Below are 19,063 nucleotides of genomic sequence, written 5' to 3'. Positions count from 1 at the left end.
ACTGTTTTGTCTGTTTTCACTCGTCTGATTCAATCATATCTTGGGCTTTTTATGATGACATCCAGATTTTCAGAGCTTCATTAGCTTCATTTATGCTCTCACAAAGTAGGACTAAAATAGATGGCTGAAAACAGTTTAATTTAACTGAGGCAAGAAGTCTCTTAAAACAATGTAACACATGTTCCTGAAAGCCACTTTTAAAACGAGGATTAACTAGATTAAGGTTTACTGGTTTGTTTTATATTCTATCCAGACACAGGCCCTGCTAGTTCTAGTTTAATGAACAGAGACAGACTTTGTGTGTATTACCTCACACCCTGAACTGTTGCTGCTGATAAAAAACGTAGGCAATAAAGCTGTATGAAAACATGAGACCAGGTTTCACGTCCCGACAATTTTATGTTCAGATTTAAAGCCTCTGTGAGGTGGATGTCTCAGGATTTAAGTCGCAAGACACGCATATTCCATCGTGGTGGTCTTACAGAAAAACGTCCACGTCAGAGCCGGGGTGTAAAACTAAGACAAATGAAATCCCTTGTGTTTTTCACAGTCCTGCTCTTGAAATTTTTATGGGAAATCCCGCAGTTAAGACCAGTGAAGAATGTGAACAATCATTTCATGGTAATGCATTTCTCATTTTATTGAGATCCTTGAAAAAAAAAAAAAAAAGCAAATAAGAAGCTCCAGAACAAAAACGTGAACAATAAGTTAAACAGAAGAAGAAGGATTTGTGTCAAAGAAATCACTTACAGACACGGAGTATGCAAAGGCACGTGAGTGACATGTTATACGCTGTATGCTGAATCCCGATAAAACAAATATGTACAATACCAAAGACACAATGTTGTAGCAATATAATTTCACATAATTTACAAGAAAACTAGTATAGATGGCATACCAGCAGCTACACATCACTGTTGATATCTAGAAAAAAAAAAAGACGGCTATCAGCTCTGCAATATTCATTTTCTTGTTTCAAATTTTTAAAAAAAGTAGTTTTGTTAGAAACATTTGTAAAACTAAGAATAAGAACACTCCTCTCCGTGCAGTTTACTTTACTATTCACAATAAGCCAACACAGATGGCCACATATTGCAGTCATTGACTATTTCTTCTTGCAGAAAGAATTACTGTCAAGAAAAGAGAATACATGCTGTCCTCTCGTTTCTTATTCCCATCTCCTCCCCTTTCGGTTTGCCCTCTCTCAGAGGAAATATTGAAGTATATTTAATTTGCTTCATGGATTTGGCTGTGACCAGAAATTTGAGTTCATAGTAGGAAGGGAATACAACTATGCATACTTCCAACTTCTGTCTTTTTCTCTTTTCCAAAGAGGAACTGTAGCATATCTGTGTTGTGGGTCCAAAAAACTAAACAAAGTGAATATTACTCCCACATGTTGGAGGCTGTGGAGTCCCAGTTTATGAGTTTCTAACAGTTTTTTGTGGTCCGTGTCTTCTAGTCTCAAATGCACATGACCATTTTTTAAAAAGTTGTCATGAGAGGCAGAGCATTTTGGTGTTTTTAATAAACAGACCCATTGAACTCCGTGCTCTTGTTTTTATGAACTGGAATTCTTTGGTGTTAACATGAGTGAGAGCTGAAATTCCTCTCCCAGTCAGGTGCTTGAGAGCGCTTTAGTTACAATCTTCTGTTCAAAATGTCATCATTGCATGCACGCAATGCCTCATGCTAAGCTACTCCATCATTAAAGTCACATTTCTTGCAATTTGTTGTTTATAAACTGAGTTTGTTGCTATCGCATCTGGGAGAAATTCATTTAAATGATTCTCACCAAGTTCGATAGTTTCTCACAGAAGTCTGAGGATGTCTCCTGCAGGATTTTTTGTTGTTTGCATTTCAGAAAGTGGTGCTTGCTTGGAGGCATTTACTACAGGTTATAGTTCGGTAAACCCATTCACCACCACACATTCCGGACAGTCACAATTGTTAGAGGTCGGCTTATAATGAAATATTGTGTACTGTGAGCGACCATCAAACAGAGATGTTTGCAACACAGAAAGTTTGAAAAGTAAACTGCATAGATGTAAATTACAAAATGGAAAAAGTCCAACCGCGACAGGAGTATAATGTGTAACATAGTTAAAACGACAATGAAACCTTCCACCCCCTTAACCAAAGCTTAAACAAAATATTATAACACCTTAAATGACTGCGAAACATAGACTGATATTTTCTAGTGTTCCGTGCTGCATGGGAAACCATCGCTATAAAGCTAAATGCAAAATTAGTCCAAAGGCAGAAAAAGCACCAACTCCTCCACACAGCCTATCACAGCCAGACACACCATACCACTAAAACTCTTTTGTGATAACCCACATCAAACACACACACTAGTGTTTTAAAAGTATTTTAAGGCTTGAGTGAGGGTTGTCGTGAGACTGAATATTTTGCTGCTGATAAACCTGTGCTGATAGAAAAGCAGATAGCTGAAGTTTACTGGTGTAGTGAATTCAAACTGCATAAACGTCTCGTTCTGTGCAGTTTCTTTCTTTTTATTACGTGGAATATTCTTGCAATATGTTGTGCTCGTGATGTGGATATGAACACCTTAACTGGTTCAGTATTTTCCTTGGATCTAGAATTCAATGTAAACACACTGATTGAGAGATGAAGGCTGTCAGGCTGGGATTTTTTTTTTTTTTTTTTTTAAACGGGTTTTGGAATTTTGGGGATACTCATCAGATCTCAGATCTCAGACTAGCTCAACCTTGGAGTTGGGGTAAACGGCAACGACGTCATAGCCCTCTGGGGGCTGGACGCGTGCCTTGGCGTGGGTCTCACAGTAAAGATTGTCCTCGATGAAGAAGTAACCTTTCTGCTTGAGGTTGACGCCACAGTCGTCGCACATGAAGCACTCTGGGTGGTAGAGTTTGTCTCTGGCCTTCACAATAGTGCCACTGGAGGAAGAGATGAAGAGAAAGAGAGACAGTTAGACACATTTAGAAAACACGGACATACTTAAAATGGCGCTTCATGCCTTATATGACGTTTAAGTGATGCTAAGCTGTCTTTTATGAAAACTGTATAATAGTTTCACTTGAAATTAATTCATTTTAAGCCACACAGGGTTTTCATTCATCCTTTTAAGACTCATTGTGAGATTTCCCGTCCTTAATGCCTTTCCTAAGAACACTGTACGAGCATAGTGATGACAGATTTCTATTTCTTCTTATTTATCTTGTGGTTTTTGGTAAGTTCTCTACTGCGTGCTGAGTCTGACTATGAATCCTATTTCTCTTAACAGTTTACAGGAGGAGCACAGCCTTATATGCAGGGTAAGAGAAAAGTGGAATAAAGCCTTTCATTGGAACATAACAGATGCTCCTTAAATGGCACTGCGGGATGATTTTAGGGAGGTGTCATCATCACAGAGGATAAAGCATTAAGCAGAACACTTAAAAAGGAAGTCTGGTGAGCTCATGACTGACTCAGTTGTTTGAACCTGCCATTATCTATGCAAATCAGCAATTATCTTTATAGCGGCTGTAACCGCGCAAGCATTTGAATATGTTTCATCATGTGACATATTTATGAGATGTTTTCAAAAACCACATCCTTAAATGAGTTTCACATTCATACGTCACACCTGGGAGCTGAATAGTACATGTTTATTCTGCCTGGCTGGCTCCTGATCAGCACTGATGTATTTGAAAGTTCATTGCTTCACTCACACAGTGACAGCAGTTATTAAGGGCGTTGTTCATTCACTGCTCCCAATAAGATTTTCCTTTCTGGATTGGGGTTTCAGGGCAGCGACCATTCAGTCATAAGCCTTCTTCTTTTTTTAAACTGCTCTCCCCGTCTAACCACACACTCACAGGGTAAACTCTTGACACAGTATACTCTATATTTGTTTAAAAAGTGGTAAAATGCTCCCAGGTCACAAGAGCCTTATTGTGCCCTGCTAACTCCTACAATGCACTCTTGTTAACAAGTAAAGTAAGCCGATGACATCACTGCTTACCTGCAGCTGCTTTTATAGAGGGGGGGATTACCAGGTGCATGTGGTTGCATTTGCTCACGCTCAGTGTTTAGTGTAAGTTTGTGTATATGTACCTCTGTGTACGTGTGCAGGTAAGTATGTATGCGTGGGAAAGGGTGTGGCGGCTTGGTTTAATCATTAAAATAATAAATGGGAATAGTTGGGGTTTTTTTTCTGTGTGAAAGGCCTGTCGGTGCAGGTCTACCCATGTGAGTTAACCTCTTTGTTCCAATGTTAAGGAACAACCTTGACTTCACCTCGCATAAAACAAAAACATCAACAAAAAAACTACTGTATGACCACATGACGAGTGATAATACCAGACAGAGATATATCATTTCCAGATGGTGATTAAAATAGTTCCAACATCAAATCTGAGAATAAATCATTGATATTTTCAGTGTCATGTTTACTGTATCTTTAGTAGTCTGTAATTGTGGACCACAGTAACCATTATTTTTATACCATTAAGTTCCATGCTGTGGTAGTTCAAAAAGAAGTTAGCCTCTCGTGTTCAAAGTGAAACTTTTAAATATATATTTTTATGTATAAAACAAACATTTTGGAGTGGCCTTTAGACTTCAAAACTAAAAAAGGAATCACAGCCTTTTTTAAAGGAGTCTCTGACCAATAAGACACAGTTCCATACTTCTACTTCTACTCTATGAGATATTCTGTGATGGTAAATGGACTGTGCTTAACTTTTACACTACATATCTCATTCACCCAATCACCCACATTCACACACTGATGGCATTAGCTGCCATGCAAAGTGCCAACTGCTCCTCAGTTTGAGGAGCTAACCATTTATATGCATTCACACACCGATGGCAGAGCCTTCAGGAGCAATTTGGGGTTCAGTATCTTGCCCAAGGACACTTCGACATGCCTGGAGGAGCCAGGGATCGAACTGTCGATAATCTGATTGGCGGTTGAGCCACAGCCGAAGGTATACAGTGTTATACAGTCCATATTAAAATCAATACTTACACAATGCCATTACAGCAGCGTGTGCACTGGGGTAGCTTCTGAAGACCAGGCATGGGGCTGGGGATTGGGCTTCCAAGTTTGGGAATTGGAGACCTGACAGGAGACTTTAAGTTTCTCATTCTCTCTGTCGGGGACACACCTAAAAATAACACAAAAATGACCACAGAATAAATACAGGAACGTTGGAAACTACACCATAAACCATTCAGAGGCCAGACCTTACAAATAAGTATGCATGCTATAAATGTTCAACATGCTCCCAGAATGCCAGGTTCTAATACAATAACAGCTTCTATCTCGGCCTCTAGTAACCCAGGTAGGTGGGTGTGTTTAGGTATGTGTGATTGTGTTTGTGTATGTGTTCTAGTAGGTAGTTTCTATTTTGTAATTCTAGGGAAAAACCGCCATGAGAGTGTGGTATTTGTGCGCGTTTGTGTTTGCACTCTGCAGGGAATTCCCCTTGAGTTCCAGGTAGTAAGACTAGAACGTTACGGTTGCCAAGTCTGTAGGAGGATGGAAAGTGATACAAAAATGGATTAATATTTCCCACAATACACTCAAGGAGGCACCAAGGGTCAATTTCTGCTACCTACTGAGCTATTTTTCACTATTTCTGGCCCTCCTCACAGATGTGCGTTACCTTGTTGACATATGATCATCAAACAGGTATCTAATTTAATTCTAATTAGTGTGCTCATTACTATTATATTGCATATTTTTCTTAGTCTTCTGCCACTTTTCTGATTTTTGCAACAAAAGCATGCTCACATAAATGTATTGCATCGCAGGTGTTTCTATTATTTTGTCCACCCCATTTATATAAATATGGATTGAGCAATTAGAAATACTCAAACCAACTTCACAAAACTTTAAACATTATGAGACTTTTCTTTAGATGTATTTTGTATGGCAACTGCCAAGCAACACCCTTTCAACTACACAGAGCACAGTACCAACTATCAATATGATGATAAATACAAAGATAGTCATCACCTAACAAAAACCTAGTAACGCCATAGCAACCACCTACTAATGCAACTACCTGGAACACCCTGGCAATGATCATACCAAGCACACTAGCAACAATCAATATGATTACAAACACCCTGATCACCATAGTCACCATCTAGCCTAGCAACCCACATGAACAGCCACCCAGAAATCACGATGTGATCAGAAAACTCCAACCTGGTTACAACTAAAGTTCAGTTTTTTTTCACCCTGACATGTGAATCTTCCTGTACTGACCCTGGAATCTGACCCTTATCGTTAGCTTTGAACGTTATCACAAGAACTCCTCATACATAGTTTGTTGCCCAATTCTCCACAGACACTTGTATCAAGTCAAAGCTGACAGATAGAAAAGTTGCAACTGCAGTCACATTCCTAAAAATACACAGAGCATAGCAAAATATAATTCAGTTAAAGGTTAACAGTGTAATGGATACATTTTGTCACCACATTCTACTGTGGGGCAATACAACAACCTGGTTCAAGCAAGTTTTGCACAAGCAGTAAACACAGTACTATCAGTTTCAGTGTTGTGTTATGCTGAAATGATAGCCTTCATCTCTTGGGTGAAGATAAAGGCATGGATAATGTTAGTGTTTCTGTAAATTAATATATTTTCATTAACCTTGTTGCTTGTCAGGACAAACAGGATGTTTCTCCTTCTTCATTGTGTTTGTCTGCATGTGGTTATTTTGAAAAGATTTATGCTTCGCGTTACGATTCCATCAAATACAACCTAGTGATACACAATGTAAAATCCCCTGAATAAAATGTTATGTGTTAACTCACGAGGAGATACTCTTTCCTTTCCTGTCCTTTCGCTTTCACTTTATCACAATTACTGAATTTCTTTTTCACCACCTCCTCTCCCTCTGACCTCTCTGTGCCTCAGCTGGAGTGACACTTCTTTGTAGGAATTCAGTCAATCTGGCTAGACACCCGGCATGGAAAAAAATCTCATGTTACGGAGTCAAGGGTTAACATTTACACCAATCACACCACCACAATCACACAAAATCTGCGAATAGCACAGAACAAAGATTTTTTTAACTACTTGAGAAAACAGTTTTTTACCAAAATGCATCAACACAATCACCTACTACAACAATGTTTTCAGTATATAATGTTAATTTATGCTGTTACAGTCCCTACAAGAAAGGCTGTTTCTAAAAAAGCTAATGCATGAACAGTTGAGGCTGGTACTTCTGGTAGTCGACAGTCGCGGTCTTCTCACGGATGACATTTTGTATTAAGAACGATCGACACCAACCATCAAGCGTTTAGTTCTGCCTGACTGGAATGCATGAAAGAGACATACTTAACACTGGATTTTTGGAGCCACTCCAAATGCCAAGTGCATGAGGGTAGATCAGCGGGGCACAGCTGTGAACTGCAGTATTTGACTTCCTTTTACTGATGATGTGCCAGCAGAGACTATATAGGCCAACAGGCCACCTATCACTGCCACTGACCACAGTCTAATTACTTTGCATCTGGCACCTGACTCAAAGGACTTTCCATCCCTCAGTAACAGTTAGCCTCTGACTGCTCCATGGTGTTTAAGAGCTGACATTAGCTGAAATGTTATTTCTGGGACTGATATATTAACTAATGATGCACTCTAATGGAAAACGTTTTATGTGCAGCACTCATGTAACTTTCTCACAGAGGGGAAGGTTGACTAATACAAGTTTTTAGACCGCAAGCAGGAATAGATACAAATGGCAGAATGAATAAGTGCTTGTTTAGTCTTGCTTCTACATTTTGAAATAGCCAGGCCCTGTGTATTTTGTTGCCAAGTGCAGACAGACACCATATTTTATTTGACAGACGGTGACAAGTTGGTCAGTTACAACACACATCTCACCACATGCAACATTCAAAGCACAATGTGCATCCTACACTGTGACTAATATCAACCAGATATACTGTAAGACAGTCACACACACAATTAGCCCTGGTGCTAACTCAAGTCTGTCAAGAGCAGCACGTGAAGCCTCGGGGACTTTAAAACAAAGAGAATCACAGTGTCGAAAGATAAATAAGCAGCTGTACAAATATAAGTTTAGACAGTCATTGTGGGATATCACATCAACTTCTCAAGGCCTGATGCTGTTCCTGAGCCCACTGCACATATTTTAGGATTGTATTTTTTGTAGGGTGTTAAAAAGATTATGTGACAAGAGAGATAATTGAAATATGGACACCGTTACCACCAGAAATGTTTTGGAAAGACACATTTTTAATCTCTTGGGAGCCACACATGCAGTCAGAGAGGATAAAATGTTCAAGAGAGCAAAAAATATTGTGAAAAGTGCTGACATGATAGATGATTAACAGAAAATGAACCAATGAGGATTAATAAATCATTATGTAGTAAAACAAATTTAAATTCTTTTTGCTTTTGTTTGTTTAATATCACTTTAAACTAAGTATTTTAATGTTTTTCCACAAATGTTGCTCAGAGAAATAAAGCAATAACTTCAATTCTGAGCATTTGCCGAGAACACAAATAAAATGAAATAAAATAAAAACTATAATGTGAATACTATTTGGTTGCTGACCTATAGCCACATCAAAAGAACATTACTCCTGTGCCAACAGACAGCTGAAGGGTTAAGCCCCTCACCACTGGTCTCACATGTTTACCCCCACGGGAATGGAAATCTTGCTAGGGCTTTAAATCTTGTATCTTTTCAGCTCTGTCTTGATCCCTGCGGAGTAACAATCTGAATGGAATGCTCCCACTGCTTTTCCTCAGAACCAAAATTGAATTACTCTGCAGTGCATTTGAAGGATGTGATGTTTATCTACATCCTGTTACCTATCTTGAGTTGTGGTCACGGACACAGATACTGGTAATTTTCAGATCACAATGTTCCATTCAAATCCAAGTCCAGGTCTTAATCTGAGAGAGGACACAAATTGATTCCCTCCTAAGCACTTACAAAAAAAAATACCCCCTGCATGCTGATGGAATGTCACTTCATTGGAAATGTATTTATTTAAACAAATAATGGAGTTCAGGGAATGGGCAAGCTTTCAGAGAGGTCACTAGAATTTTGTTTATTTCTTTTTCCAACTATTGAAGAAACATGTATCCTCAAATTCCCATCAAAGATTCTCACTGGCAACAGATCAAATCCTAATACTATTATACTACAATACTACAATAGGTACAACTTTCTATTATCTATCAACCTGCCTCAAACAGCCTTACTTAACACCAGTATTTACTCCACCCTTGTTCCATACACATTGCTCTACAATTATGGGAGAGTCTGTGGAATTCTGGGTAAACTGACACTCTTGTTTGCTTTAACTTTAAAAGCCCCTGAAAGTCAACATGGCCTCTGCGGGGGCTTTCACCTTCAAAAGAGGACCAACTACAGTGATTTAAAAGCCTGACAGCAAGGTATGCTTTGCAAAACAGGATGATTTGACTTTAAGCTGACTGTCGAATGTGTTCAGTTGTTAATTTGACTTGTTTCTGCCTTATCGAGCTATTCAAAACAAAAACTGAGTGACAGACTTTAGCAACATTTGTGGCAGGTTTTCACTCTCCCACACAGATTAAATGACACCAAACATCAACAAAGAGACAAGTAGCTTTTAAAATGATCCCAGGGTAAACCTGAGGTGTCTCCCGGTTACATGGAGGGCTTAGCCTGTCAATCAACCTGCCAGTCTCCCGGGCTAAAAGACCACTGACAGCACACAAAAAGAGTCCCCTTTAAACCTCTTCAATCCATCAGCAGTGTCTCTCTCCCTCCGACCTCTGTCATTAGCACCCGTCTCTTTCTTGCTATCTTTTTGCTTTAAGTGTAATGATAAGTGCTAAATTAAAAGAAACTGTATGGTCTGACTTTGCTCCAGGTCTCACTGCAGAAGCAGCCGGCGTTGTTCTGCTCTCACATCAAAGTTAGACCCAGAGATGTGATAACCGAGCAGGAAGCCTGGGATAATAATATTCCACAGGGAAATAAAATCACTCATGGATTTATTCTGAAACCTGAGAAAATTAGGCTTTTGAATCTGAATATGTTTGGGCCAAAGATACCAATTTAAATTATTTCTTCCATGTAAATAGATTCACAATTCATTATTCCCAATAAACATTATCTATTGACCTTTGATTAAAAAGCGAACAGTGATATTATTCTGGGTTCCAGAGGAGAGGTTTAGGTTTATTTTCTTAATCATGTCTCAAACTACCACATTGGCTGGATTATAAGACAATATTTTCTTCTGGAAATTGAGTTTCAAAAGAGTTCATTTGCAAAACAGATAGAAGCTTACCAGATGTTGCAAGCATCTGGGATCCAGATCAGGTGATAGGATGAACCATGTCAGTCACTGTCTACGGGCAAACTTCAAACAATAGATCAATGAACCATGACACTCAGTCAGAAGAGCGAAAACATCTTTTCCATCAAAAGCCTTCACTGCAATTCTTTGCTGTTCTTTCGATGAAGAAATACCAACCAGTTCTGATAATACTAGCAGCTGACGCTAGCAGTATCTATGCTAATCTCTTTACCTAGCCGTAACTGTAGCTGCCAGTAGTTCATCATAGGATATGATTGGCCAATAACCAATATGTTTTGCATACAAGCGCATAGTTTGAAGTCTGACAAGATGTCATTCTTGTGGGATCTCATGATTCCAGCTGCCTCGCAAGGATAAATAACAGCCTTAAAATGAATAAAAAAACATAAGTTGACGATAAAATAATGACGATAATAATTTCCACAATTAAAAAGCACGACATAGGAAAGTAAATAGAAATGGATAAAGATATCTGTTTTTTTCTAATGCACCCTTTAAGCCTGCTCCTACAGTGAGGGTTGCATTATGGACCACCTTACTTTTGCCAGGCTCGCAAGTTACTTCAAGTCTGTGTTAAAGTGTATGTTTATAGTTCGAGTTAGTCAGCCCTACAAGTGTTTAGTTAGCCAGCTGTAATCTACAGTAGCTTCTAACAGCTGTGTGTATAAATCCTTGATTTATGAAAACAAGCTGAAATCATCTCCTGAACTCTTAACCGCAGAAACAAGCCCGGGTAACGAATGATCTGTCACGATGCCCAGAACTGCCAGCCTTGTGTCAGAGCCTGTTCCTGTCTCTTATAGTGTTTCCCTGGTTGGAGGTAGGGTATTTTGGGCTCAGGTTAAGGTAAGAGGAAACACAAATCGATGGGACAAATGACTTTGACACAGGAGCAATGATGAGGACCTCAACCGCAAATGTGGGATTTATGTTCTGCTGAAGGATTTTATGTTTCACTTTTATGAGAGAAAAGGCCGTCTGTTAATGCAGATCATCGTGTAATTGGGTGTTGTCTATATTTTCTCCACTGACAAACCAGAGTATGTAAACTCTTTGGATTGGTGATCTTTAATTTAAGTCATAATTAAGATGATCATCATAATAGATGACTGGATGACAAATAACATATATTAAAACCTTTATTTACCTACGGTATGGAAAGATTACTGAGCACACATGCTGACTTTGACGCCACAGACTCATACATTCACAGCTGGTAACACTCCACTAACAGCAACAAAGGTTAAAAGACATAAAGGACGACTCAGTGTTTTTCACTGAAGCTGAGAAATACATTAGTCATAGTCAATTCCCTGCAAACAGGTCAACATAAGTCCACTTCTATGAGGTCAGGATTATTTCCCCTTTAACATACCAACACTTGGCTTATAATTACAGCTTTCACAACTTTTGCACTGCTTTAGTGGTGAACATGGAACCTGAAAAGAATGTTTTAGTTCAGCGGATTAGCTCTCCTCTGCTGCTGTCAGCATCACATGACTCCTCCTCAAAGGCCGGAATGCCTAGCGGTCAAAAGGCAGAGAGGAAAGCCATATTTCTCACTTTATCGTCCTATGTGAAGTTGTTTTTGCAGTAAATTGCTAAACCAAAACTTCCCTCCCCTGTATGAGCTATTTAAAGCACTTCATCTTCGTCCTGCTCCCTCCATCTCTTGTTTTCTCTCTTGCTCTTCCTCTTTATGCCGTAACCTCACTGTCTGTGTCCTTCTATAAAAGGAAAACTATGCCAGTTAGACAGGGGAGCTCAAAACAGTGAGACAGAAGCTGGCTGAGTGAGGCTCGATGTTCCTTTGGCTGGGATCAAGTCTCATTTGGATTTCTTATGTTTCCACCTTATTCATACACATTACTGTTATAATACAGAGTACTATAGTTTTATATGCTGGCAGTGGAGCATGTGGATTAAAGATATAATAGCTGATATTACATCACTGCAGAATAACCAATAATCCAGCTTTCTGGCTTTCCAAGTTTTTTCTGGCTTAGTTGACTGACTTTTTGAGCCAATCAGGGGCAAGATGCAGACTTGCTCAGGCCTCGAAAGGATATGTTGGTATTGTACCGATATGGAGCAGATAGGATTAGTCAATCAACAGAACTTTATTGTGAAAAACTTCAATTTTGATTGAAATGATTAACTCATTTTAAAGTAATTTTCTTTCAGCTTCTAAAGTGTACATATTTATGATGGTTATGAAGTCATCAATTAAATGCAATATCTTTCTGTTTCTGTTGATTGGACAAAAAAGCTTTATGAATCTTTCAACTTGGGAAATTGCATTGGACATTTATTATCACTTTCTGACAGTTATAACATGGCATCCACCTCCAAACTACAGTAATGCAGTTTTTGCAATACATGAGAATCACACAGATTTGTAGCCACTATATGAATTCTAATCTTTGCCCCTCAGTTACATTACTCCTGTTCTTTGGAAAATGGCCCTTTCCTCTTCACCATCACACACCCACACAAGAAAATCCCTACCTCCGTCCTCAGCCTCCAGTATTCCCTGGAGGTATTTGAAGGAGCCGGACTGTTTGGGTTCAGAGACGGGCTCCACGTAGTCCTGCAGCATCTTGTAGACATCTGACTGCGGGTCGAAACCATTACGGCCCCCAGGGGAGTGTATGGGAGGCTCTGGGCTGAAGGAGGCAAAGGGGGGCAGGATATGGTATTATTGCAATGTTCTCTGATTAATCATGTATAGATGTATTGTGACGAAGGTTCTGATTATAGAGCCACTTTGTATAGCCAATGTGTTTTTCTCTTTTATCAGGTGGTGTCATGATGTTTAACCAAGGAAGGAATGGAAGAAACTGAAGTAGCCTAAACAACAAGATAAAAGAAAAGACAACTGCCAGACCCCAAAATAGGACTTTACAGAAAAGCAGCTGAAGAAACAAAGAACACATTTCTTTTGTTTAAGCAGACTACGTTGAGCACATCTCAGCGCACAGAGACACACAGGGGGAAAGCAGAAATGTACACTTCACACTCGACATGCGATTCTACAGGCATGAAGTCTTAATCACAACAGCTCTGCGCTACGGTTCTGCATTTGCATCCATCCATCCAGTTATTCCTGAACCTAACAGGATGGATCCTGTTCATCTGATGCATGCACACCTCTGGGAGATGAGCAGGACTGCTGACAGAAAATCATGATACACATAGCTGCATATTTGTCTCTATACTCCCCTGCAGGAGTCTGAGGAAAGCGCTTCACTGCAGCCATGGTGAGGGTGTGCGTGAGAAAATGAGACAGAAACAAAGAAAGAAAGAAGATGGTGAAACTCTGTAATGCACGACTGGGAGAAAGTGATTGACCATGGGAAGTGAGCAGTGTTAAGATGTAACTGTGTCCTTGTCTCTGTTTGTGTGTGTGTGTGGGCCTGGTCAGGATTAACAGTCCAATCTTGGGGAAGTCTGGGAGGGGAGGAGATGTTCACCGGGAGACTAAACACACATATTTATTGCCAGCTTGAGGGGATGCACAACAGCAAATGGCTTTTCCAGCCCAAGCGGCCATCTGTGCAGGTGTGTCAAGAGACATCCAAAGTGTGTCTATGTGTCTGTTTCTGTGTTTTCATCTGTTAGAGTGATTTTGTGGGAGTCAGCATTTGAATAGAAGGATCTGTGAAGTCTTAAAATACACCATGCATGTATCTTAACATAAAATCTCACCTGGTGACAAGTTTAAGAGTGGAAGCTTGAGTCACACTACTATTTCCTTGTGTATTTTTCTCACAAAATTGGTTTGCAATGACACCGACTCATTCCTCAAAACTCTAATTTGAATGATTCTACTGCAGTTTGCAGCACACACTTTGATAACCTCACCTATGTGTGGCGCTGAGGCTAAGGCCTCCCATCTTGCTTGGCAGAGATCTGTCTCCATTGCTGCCATTGTGAGAATAAAGTCCCGCTGGGTTGTTGTACTGAGCGTGCCCAGTTCCGTTCCCGTATCCGTAGCTGTGGCCGTTGTTGGGTCTGGAGTGTCCGTTATTCAGGTGAGTGGGCTGGGAAGCCTGCGGGGACTGGAGTACGTGCGGGGACTGGATTGGCTGCGGAGACTGAGGTTCGGAGGTGTACGAAGGTTTCCGGCTGTAGCCGCCATATCCGCTGGTGATGGGTCGGAAATTCTGAAAAGGAAAGACAAAGAAAAACAGGGGCACATTTAAAAAACTGAAAGAAGAAGAAGTTAAAAACAGATAAACATGGATGCAGTGGTAAAAGAGAGACAGCAGGGAACATCAAAAGAAAGAATTACTCATGTTAAGAGGAAGGGAAAAAAAAGGATAATGGACCAATTACAGAATAGCTCATTACGTTTTGGTTGAAGAAACGAGAGTAAAAAGACAAGAGGGACGTGAAAACAAGCCCATTGGTGCCCCGAGTAGAAAACCACAATTCTTCAGGGGCGAAAATGTGGTTGCTCCTAAATGAGGCTTTGCAGCAGTGAGGCTCGAGAGAAAAGCTTTTTCCACTTCATTTCTGCTTTTCCCTCTTTAATAGTAAGGCTTATTAAGAAGGAGCTTGCATTAGATTTCCTGCAGATGTTTCTGTCAAAACAAATTAACTTCTGTCATGTAAATATTTAAAAAAAAAAAAAAAAATCGTGTGTTTTTTTTTCCTGGCTTCTTCTTCTACGGATGGAGGAGTTTATATAAGCTGACAGAGCTTCGATATTGTAAAAGATGAAATTATTATCTTCTTCTGACGTGCCGCAGCAGACTTTCCAAATCCTTGCCGCATAGTTGCTCTGCTGGAGATGTTTGGGAAAATCTGCTTGTCTAACGCAGGACAGATGCACGGACACCTACACTTACGCCACTGTATATTCAGAGAGTGTGTTTATGCCGAGGTCAACGCCCTCCTCGTCCGCAGTGACATCACCGGGCCTCTCAGTGTTTACCACAGCTATCAGCACACTTCAGTGATAACGCTTGCTGCCAGCCTGGCTTGTCCGTCTCACAGACTGAACTTTACAGATAAAGTTTTATTGCACAGCTTGCAATGATGTCACCACCTCTGATAGTGTTTTAGTGCTTTGAATTTCAGATACCGCACGGCACTTTTGACTAAACAGGGCTGCACGTTATCATAGCGTTACACTATAAACATTTCAGCTGAAGGCGAAGTGACTTGTTTACAAGTTAAGCAATGCAGTAGGATGTGAGATGGTCGGACTGTTGTAACTATGAGCCACTGGAATGAGTGTGCGTGCGTGCGTGTGGGGAGATTGTGTGTTGCTGTGTGTGTTTTGGGTGAGTTTTAAAGTGCCTCAGCCGCAGGAGGTGGAGGTTCACAGCTTCTACAGACAGGACCCCTGTCATTTCAACAGACGGGTCTGTTGGATGCCATCCTGTCCTTGGACCTCGCCTGGACCACACATGCACACACGCAGGTCTTCTGTAATCAGCAAATCTGAGAGACCTCCTCTCCTCCACATCAACAAGCCCACATCTTGAACTTGGAAAAGCGCGCTGTCATTGCCCTGCCTCCTGCAGTTAAGACAGATGACTTTCAAGAAATTCAAAACCACCTCTTCCTACTCGCCCCCAAAAAACCCTGGACGGCAAAGATGGATGAATCCAGAAACCCTCTGAACAAAATGCTGATAGCCAGTCATGGTTAGAGTTCGGAGAAGCGGGCAGGAGAGTCAGCGCTCAATGCAGCTTTTCTTCCAGAGCCAAACCCTGTTTTAGGCAGGATGTCAGAAACACCCAGCTCTCTGTGGCTCCTCGACCAAGTTCACCAGACACTCTGAAGCCTGGTTCTCACCACAAGGCCACACGGGCGAAACCAGATCATACTCTTTATCTTTAGCCTTATTTTTGACAGATGGTGGACCTCATGAGATTATACAGATTTATGACTTTTGATAAAAATCACTGATGCCCTTGATATATTTGGATTGAGTTTAGTTGATGTTACTGAACTGACATTTTACAGTTTTACATAATTGATCATCCACACTGTTTGGCTGGGCTTGTGATGGATTTTAATTTCAGGAGGGATGGTTTGCTGCCTGCTTTCTTTTAAGTGAACTTTCGAACCTACTTCTTTTATTTCACCGCTTGTTTAATCTTCTGCCTTTCATATTCTGAGAGTGACAAAAGAGTGAACTTCTTCAAATCAAAATTGCTGTCCCTACATGTCTTTTTAGTTTTAAGGAGAATCCATTACTCACTGTCACTACGACAACTGAATGACTGTCAGGCGAGCTTATTCATGCCTGTGTTCAGAGAATAAAAGAGGCAAGTGGAAGAAAATCCCTGAGAGCGTATTTTGTTACACGCTCCTGCACTGGCATGACAGTAAAGACATTTATAACTCTTGATCTGAACAAACATGACATGCAACGGAGGACAGGTAATCACATGCTAACGGATATGGTGATATATACAATGAACAAATGTACTAATTCAGTTAATGTAGAAGAGCTCCACAATCTGAGCAACTCATGACATGGTCTATCCTTACAGCCTTGATTCAGATAAGGAAAAAAATGAGAACCCAAAGGACAAAGCAAGAGATTTTACAAGAGATTTTACACAACAAAGTCTGTTTACAGGTCTTGGGGAGTTCCACTGCATACCCGTAATAGGCTTTTGTGGCTTCAGCGGGAGCTGCTTAAAGTGATGTCACTTGAGGCAGTGTTGGGTGGCGCTGAAGAAGTTTTGAAAGGAAAGAAATCTGGAGTTCTGGAGTTAGTAGAAGTTAGAAATAAGTTAGCTTACCTCTAGACCTTTGTGGGCGAACAGCTTTAAGCAACATTAGCTGATACTAGAATAACAACGAATCTCTGACCAAGCTGTCAGCTGTCAAGTTCCACTGTGGGCATTGCAGGCGCCAAGTTTGGACAAGGAAGAGGAATACATGGACTTCTATCAAGTGCTACATCAGTAAAGTACTACAATTATCATCAATTATATCAATTACTGTTTTGGAGAATGGCCTATTTCAGAATAATATATATTATATAACTGGATTATAGTTAATGATACTAACTTCAAATCATAATGTCAGATTTAATGTGATGAGACTTGATATTGAGAATGATTTAGAAAATGTATAACAGATGTAAATTCCATTATAAATCCCTTCACTCAACCAACTCCAGTTCAGTCCAGCTAGACAAATAAATAAATAAAAAGAAACATATTTCACTGTTGTCAGCAGCAAGTATGTGTTCACCCATTTTCACCCTGCCCGACATGGTGTGACTCCTTCTGTTTCAGCTGAAACCGAACCCCCTCTCCTTCACCATTCCTCTTCCCTTTCTCACTCATAGCAGTCTTTCCTCTTTGGCCTCACACGTCTGTTGAACAGATATTTGCTTTGGGTGGATGGCAGATTTATAAGGCAGCACATCTGGTGCTTGCCTTATAAAAATGCCAGTTTGGTAACATTCTGGACCAGTAAGTGCTTTCAAGTTGTTCTAAAGGTAACGTGGCTTAGTTTCTTTTTTATCGCAAATACTCAGTTTAAGGTGACAGTCGCTTTTATCTGGTGAATGCCTTATCCCCACCCCCAATTCCCCTGGTAACCTTATCTTGTTTTCCCAGTGTAGTCAAAACAGTTTATTAGTTTATATGAGCAGGTTCAGTCTATCTCAACAAAAATTGTTGAAAAAGGCCATCTGTGAGATCATCCATTTCCTAATTTCTCTCTCTTGAGATGGGTTTACTCTTTCATTTTCTCCCAAATCTTGACTGCATTCCTTCTGGCTCAGAAGAGGAGAAACTTTGAAAGGGAAAGAATAAAGAGGTAGAATGAAAAAGAGAACCAAAAGCAATTACTATTTATGAAAACCAGCATTGCCTACTGCTGTATGCACATAAATTCAGCCTGCCATGTGATTTCACGGATCTGTTTTACAACGGTAACCGAGCATGGCTAATGGTTCAGGATGACTGACCATGTATGAACGTGCCAAAGAAGCGAGACACAAAGAAAGACAGAACAAAAAAGCAAAGGAAGGAAATAAAGTTTGCATGTATGTGCATTCCCTCTGTTTAAGATCTTAGGCTGTATACTGCATTATGTTTAACTGGGGTGCATTCAGCCAAGAGGCACCAAGTTCCTCCATTCATCAACCTGACTAAAAGTTACCCTGATTAATAAGAGCTTCAATGGGAAAGGACTGAAGTTTCAGCTCTGGCACCTCAGTCCACAATTTGGTCCGAGAGGGGTAGACAGGCAAGAGGAGGAGGGGTGGAGGAGGAGAAAAAGGTGGAGGACCTTAATTGGAAGCATATGTCTGTCTTTAACTGAGGGACCAAGACCTGCTTGCGTCTCACGTACACAAATTCATGATAACACACACATGGACATGCACACCACCTCCTCCTTCTTCTTTTCTGCCTCCTGCATGGTTTAATCCCCCTGGACCTCCAAAATTAAGCTTCTCACATGGCGCTCTGCACCACTAACCAAACACAAACCAGCCCCTTATGGGTCTCTGGGACTGGCCGTGGGTGCCTTGCTGGGAGGACAGACAGACTGGAGAAGCGTAGAGAGGAGTACCAGGGAGCTGAGGGAGGGGGGATTGAGTTTTGGTTGAGTTTTTCGTTCCATGAGCCCGTCTGACATGGAACACATTTGGAGAAGATGGATGTAGCATTAAAAATCATTGAACATGTGATGTATTTTATCAATTTCCTCTAATTAAATCAAGCTATTAAGGCACTTTTTCTT

General features: G+C 40.4%; 1 protein-coding gene across 1 annotated transcript in view; it reads right to left on the bottom strand.

Annotated features, from left to right (window-relative positions):
* Positions 1-614: 614 nt before the first annotated feature.
* Positions 615-19,063, bottom strand: part of pdlim4 (PDZ and LIM domain 4) — a 46,157-nt gene continuing 27,708 nt past the window's right edge. Inside the window, exons 4-7 of the mRNA XM_010746804.3 lie at positions 14,201-14,502; positions 12,845-13,002; positions 4,997-5,135; positions 615-2,921 (exon numbers count right to left, since the gene is read on the bottom strand). Of these exons, the coding sequence (XP_010745106.1) occupies positions 2,717-2,921; positions 4,997-5,135; positions 12,845-13,002; positions 14,201-14,502 (804 nt within the window). The 3' untranslated portion in view covers positions 615-2,716. The remainder of the gene's footprint in view (positions 2,922-4,996; positions 5,136-12,844; positions 13,003-14,200; positions 14,503-19,063) is intronic.

The sequence above is a fragment of the Larimichthys crocea genome, chromosome XXII, assembly GCF_000972845.2.
Source record: "Larimichthys crocea isolate SSNF chromosome XXII, L_crocea_2.0, whole genome shotgun sequence".
NCBI lineage: Eukaryota > Metazoa > Chordata > Actinopteri > Sciaenidae > Larimichthys > Larimichthys crocea.
The sequence above is the reverse complement of the archived record's forward strand: the minus strand, read 5'-3'. Positions and strand labels throughout refer to the sequence as shown.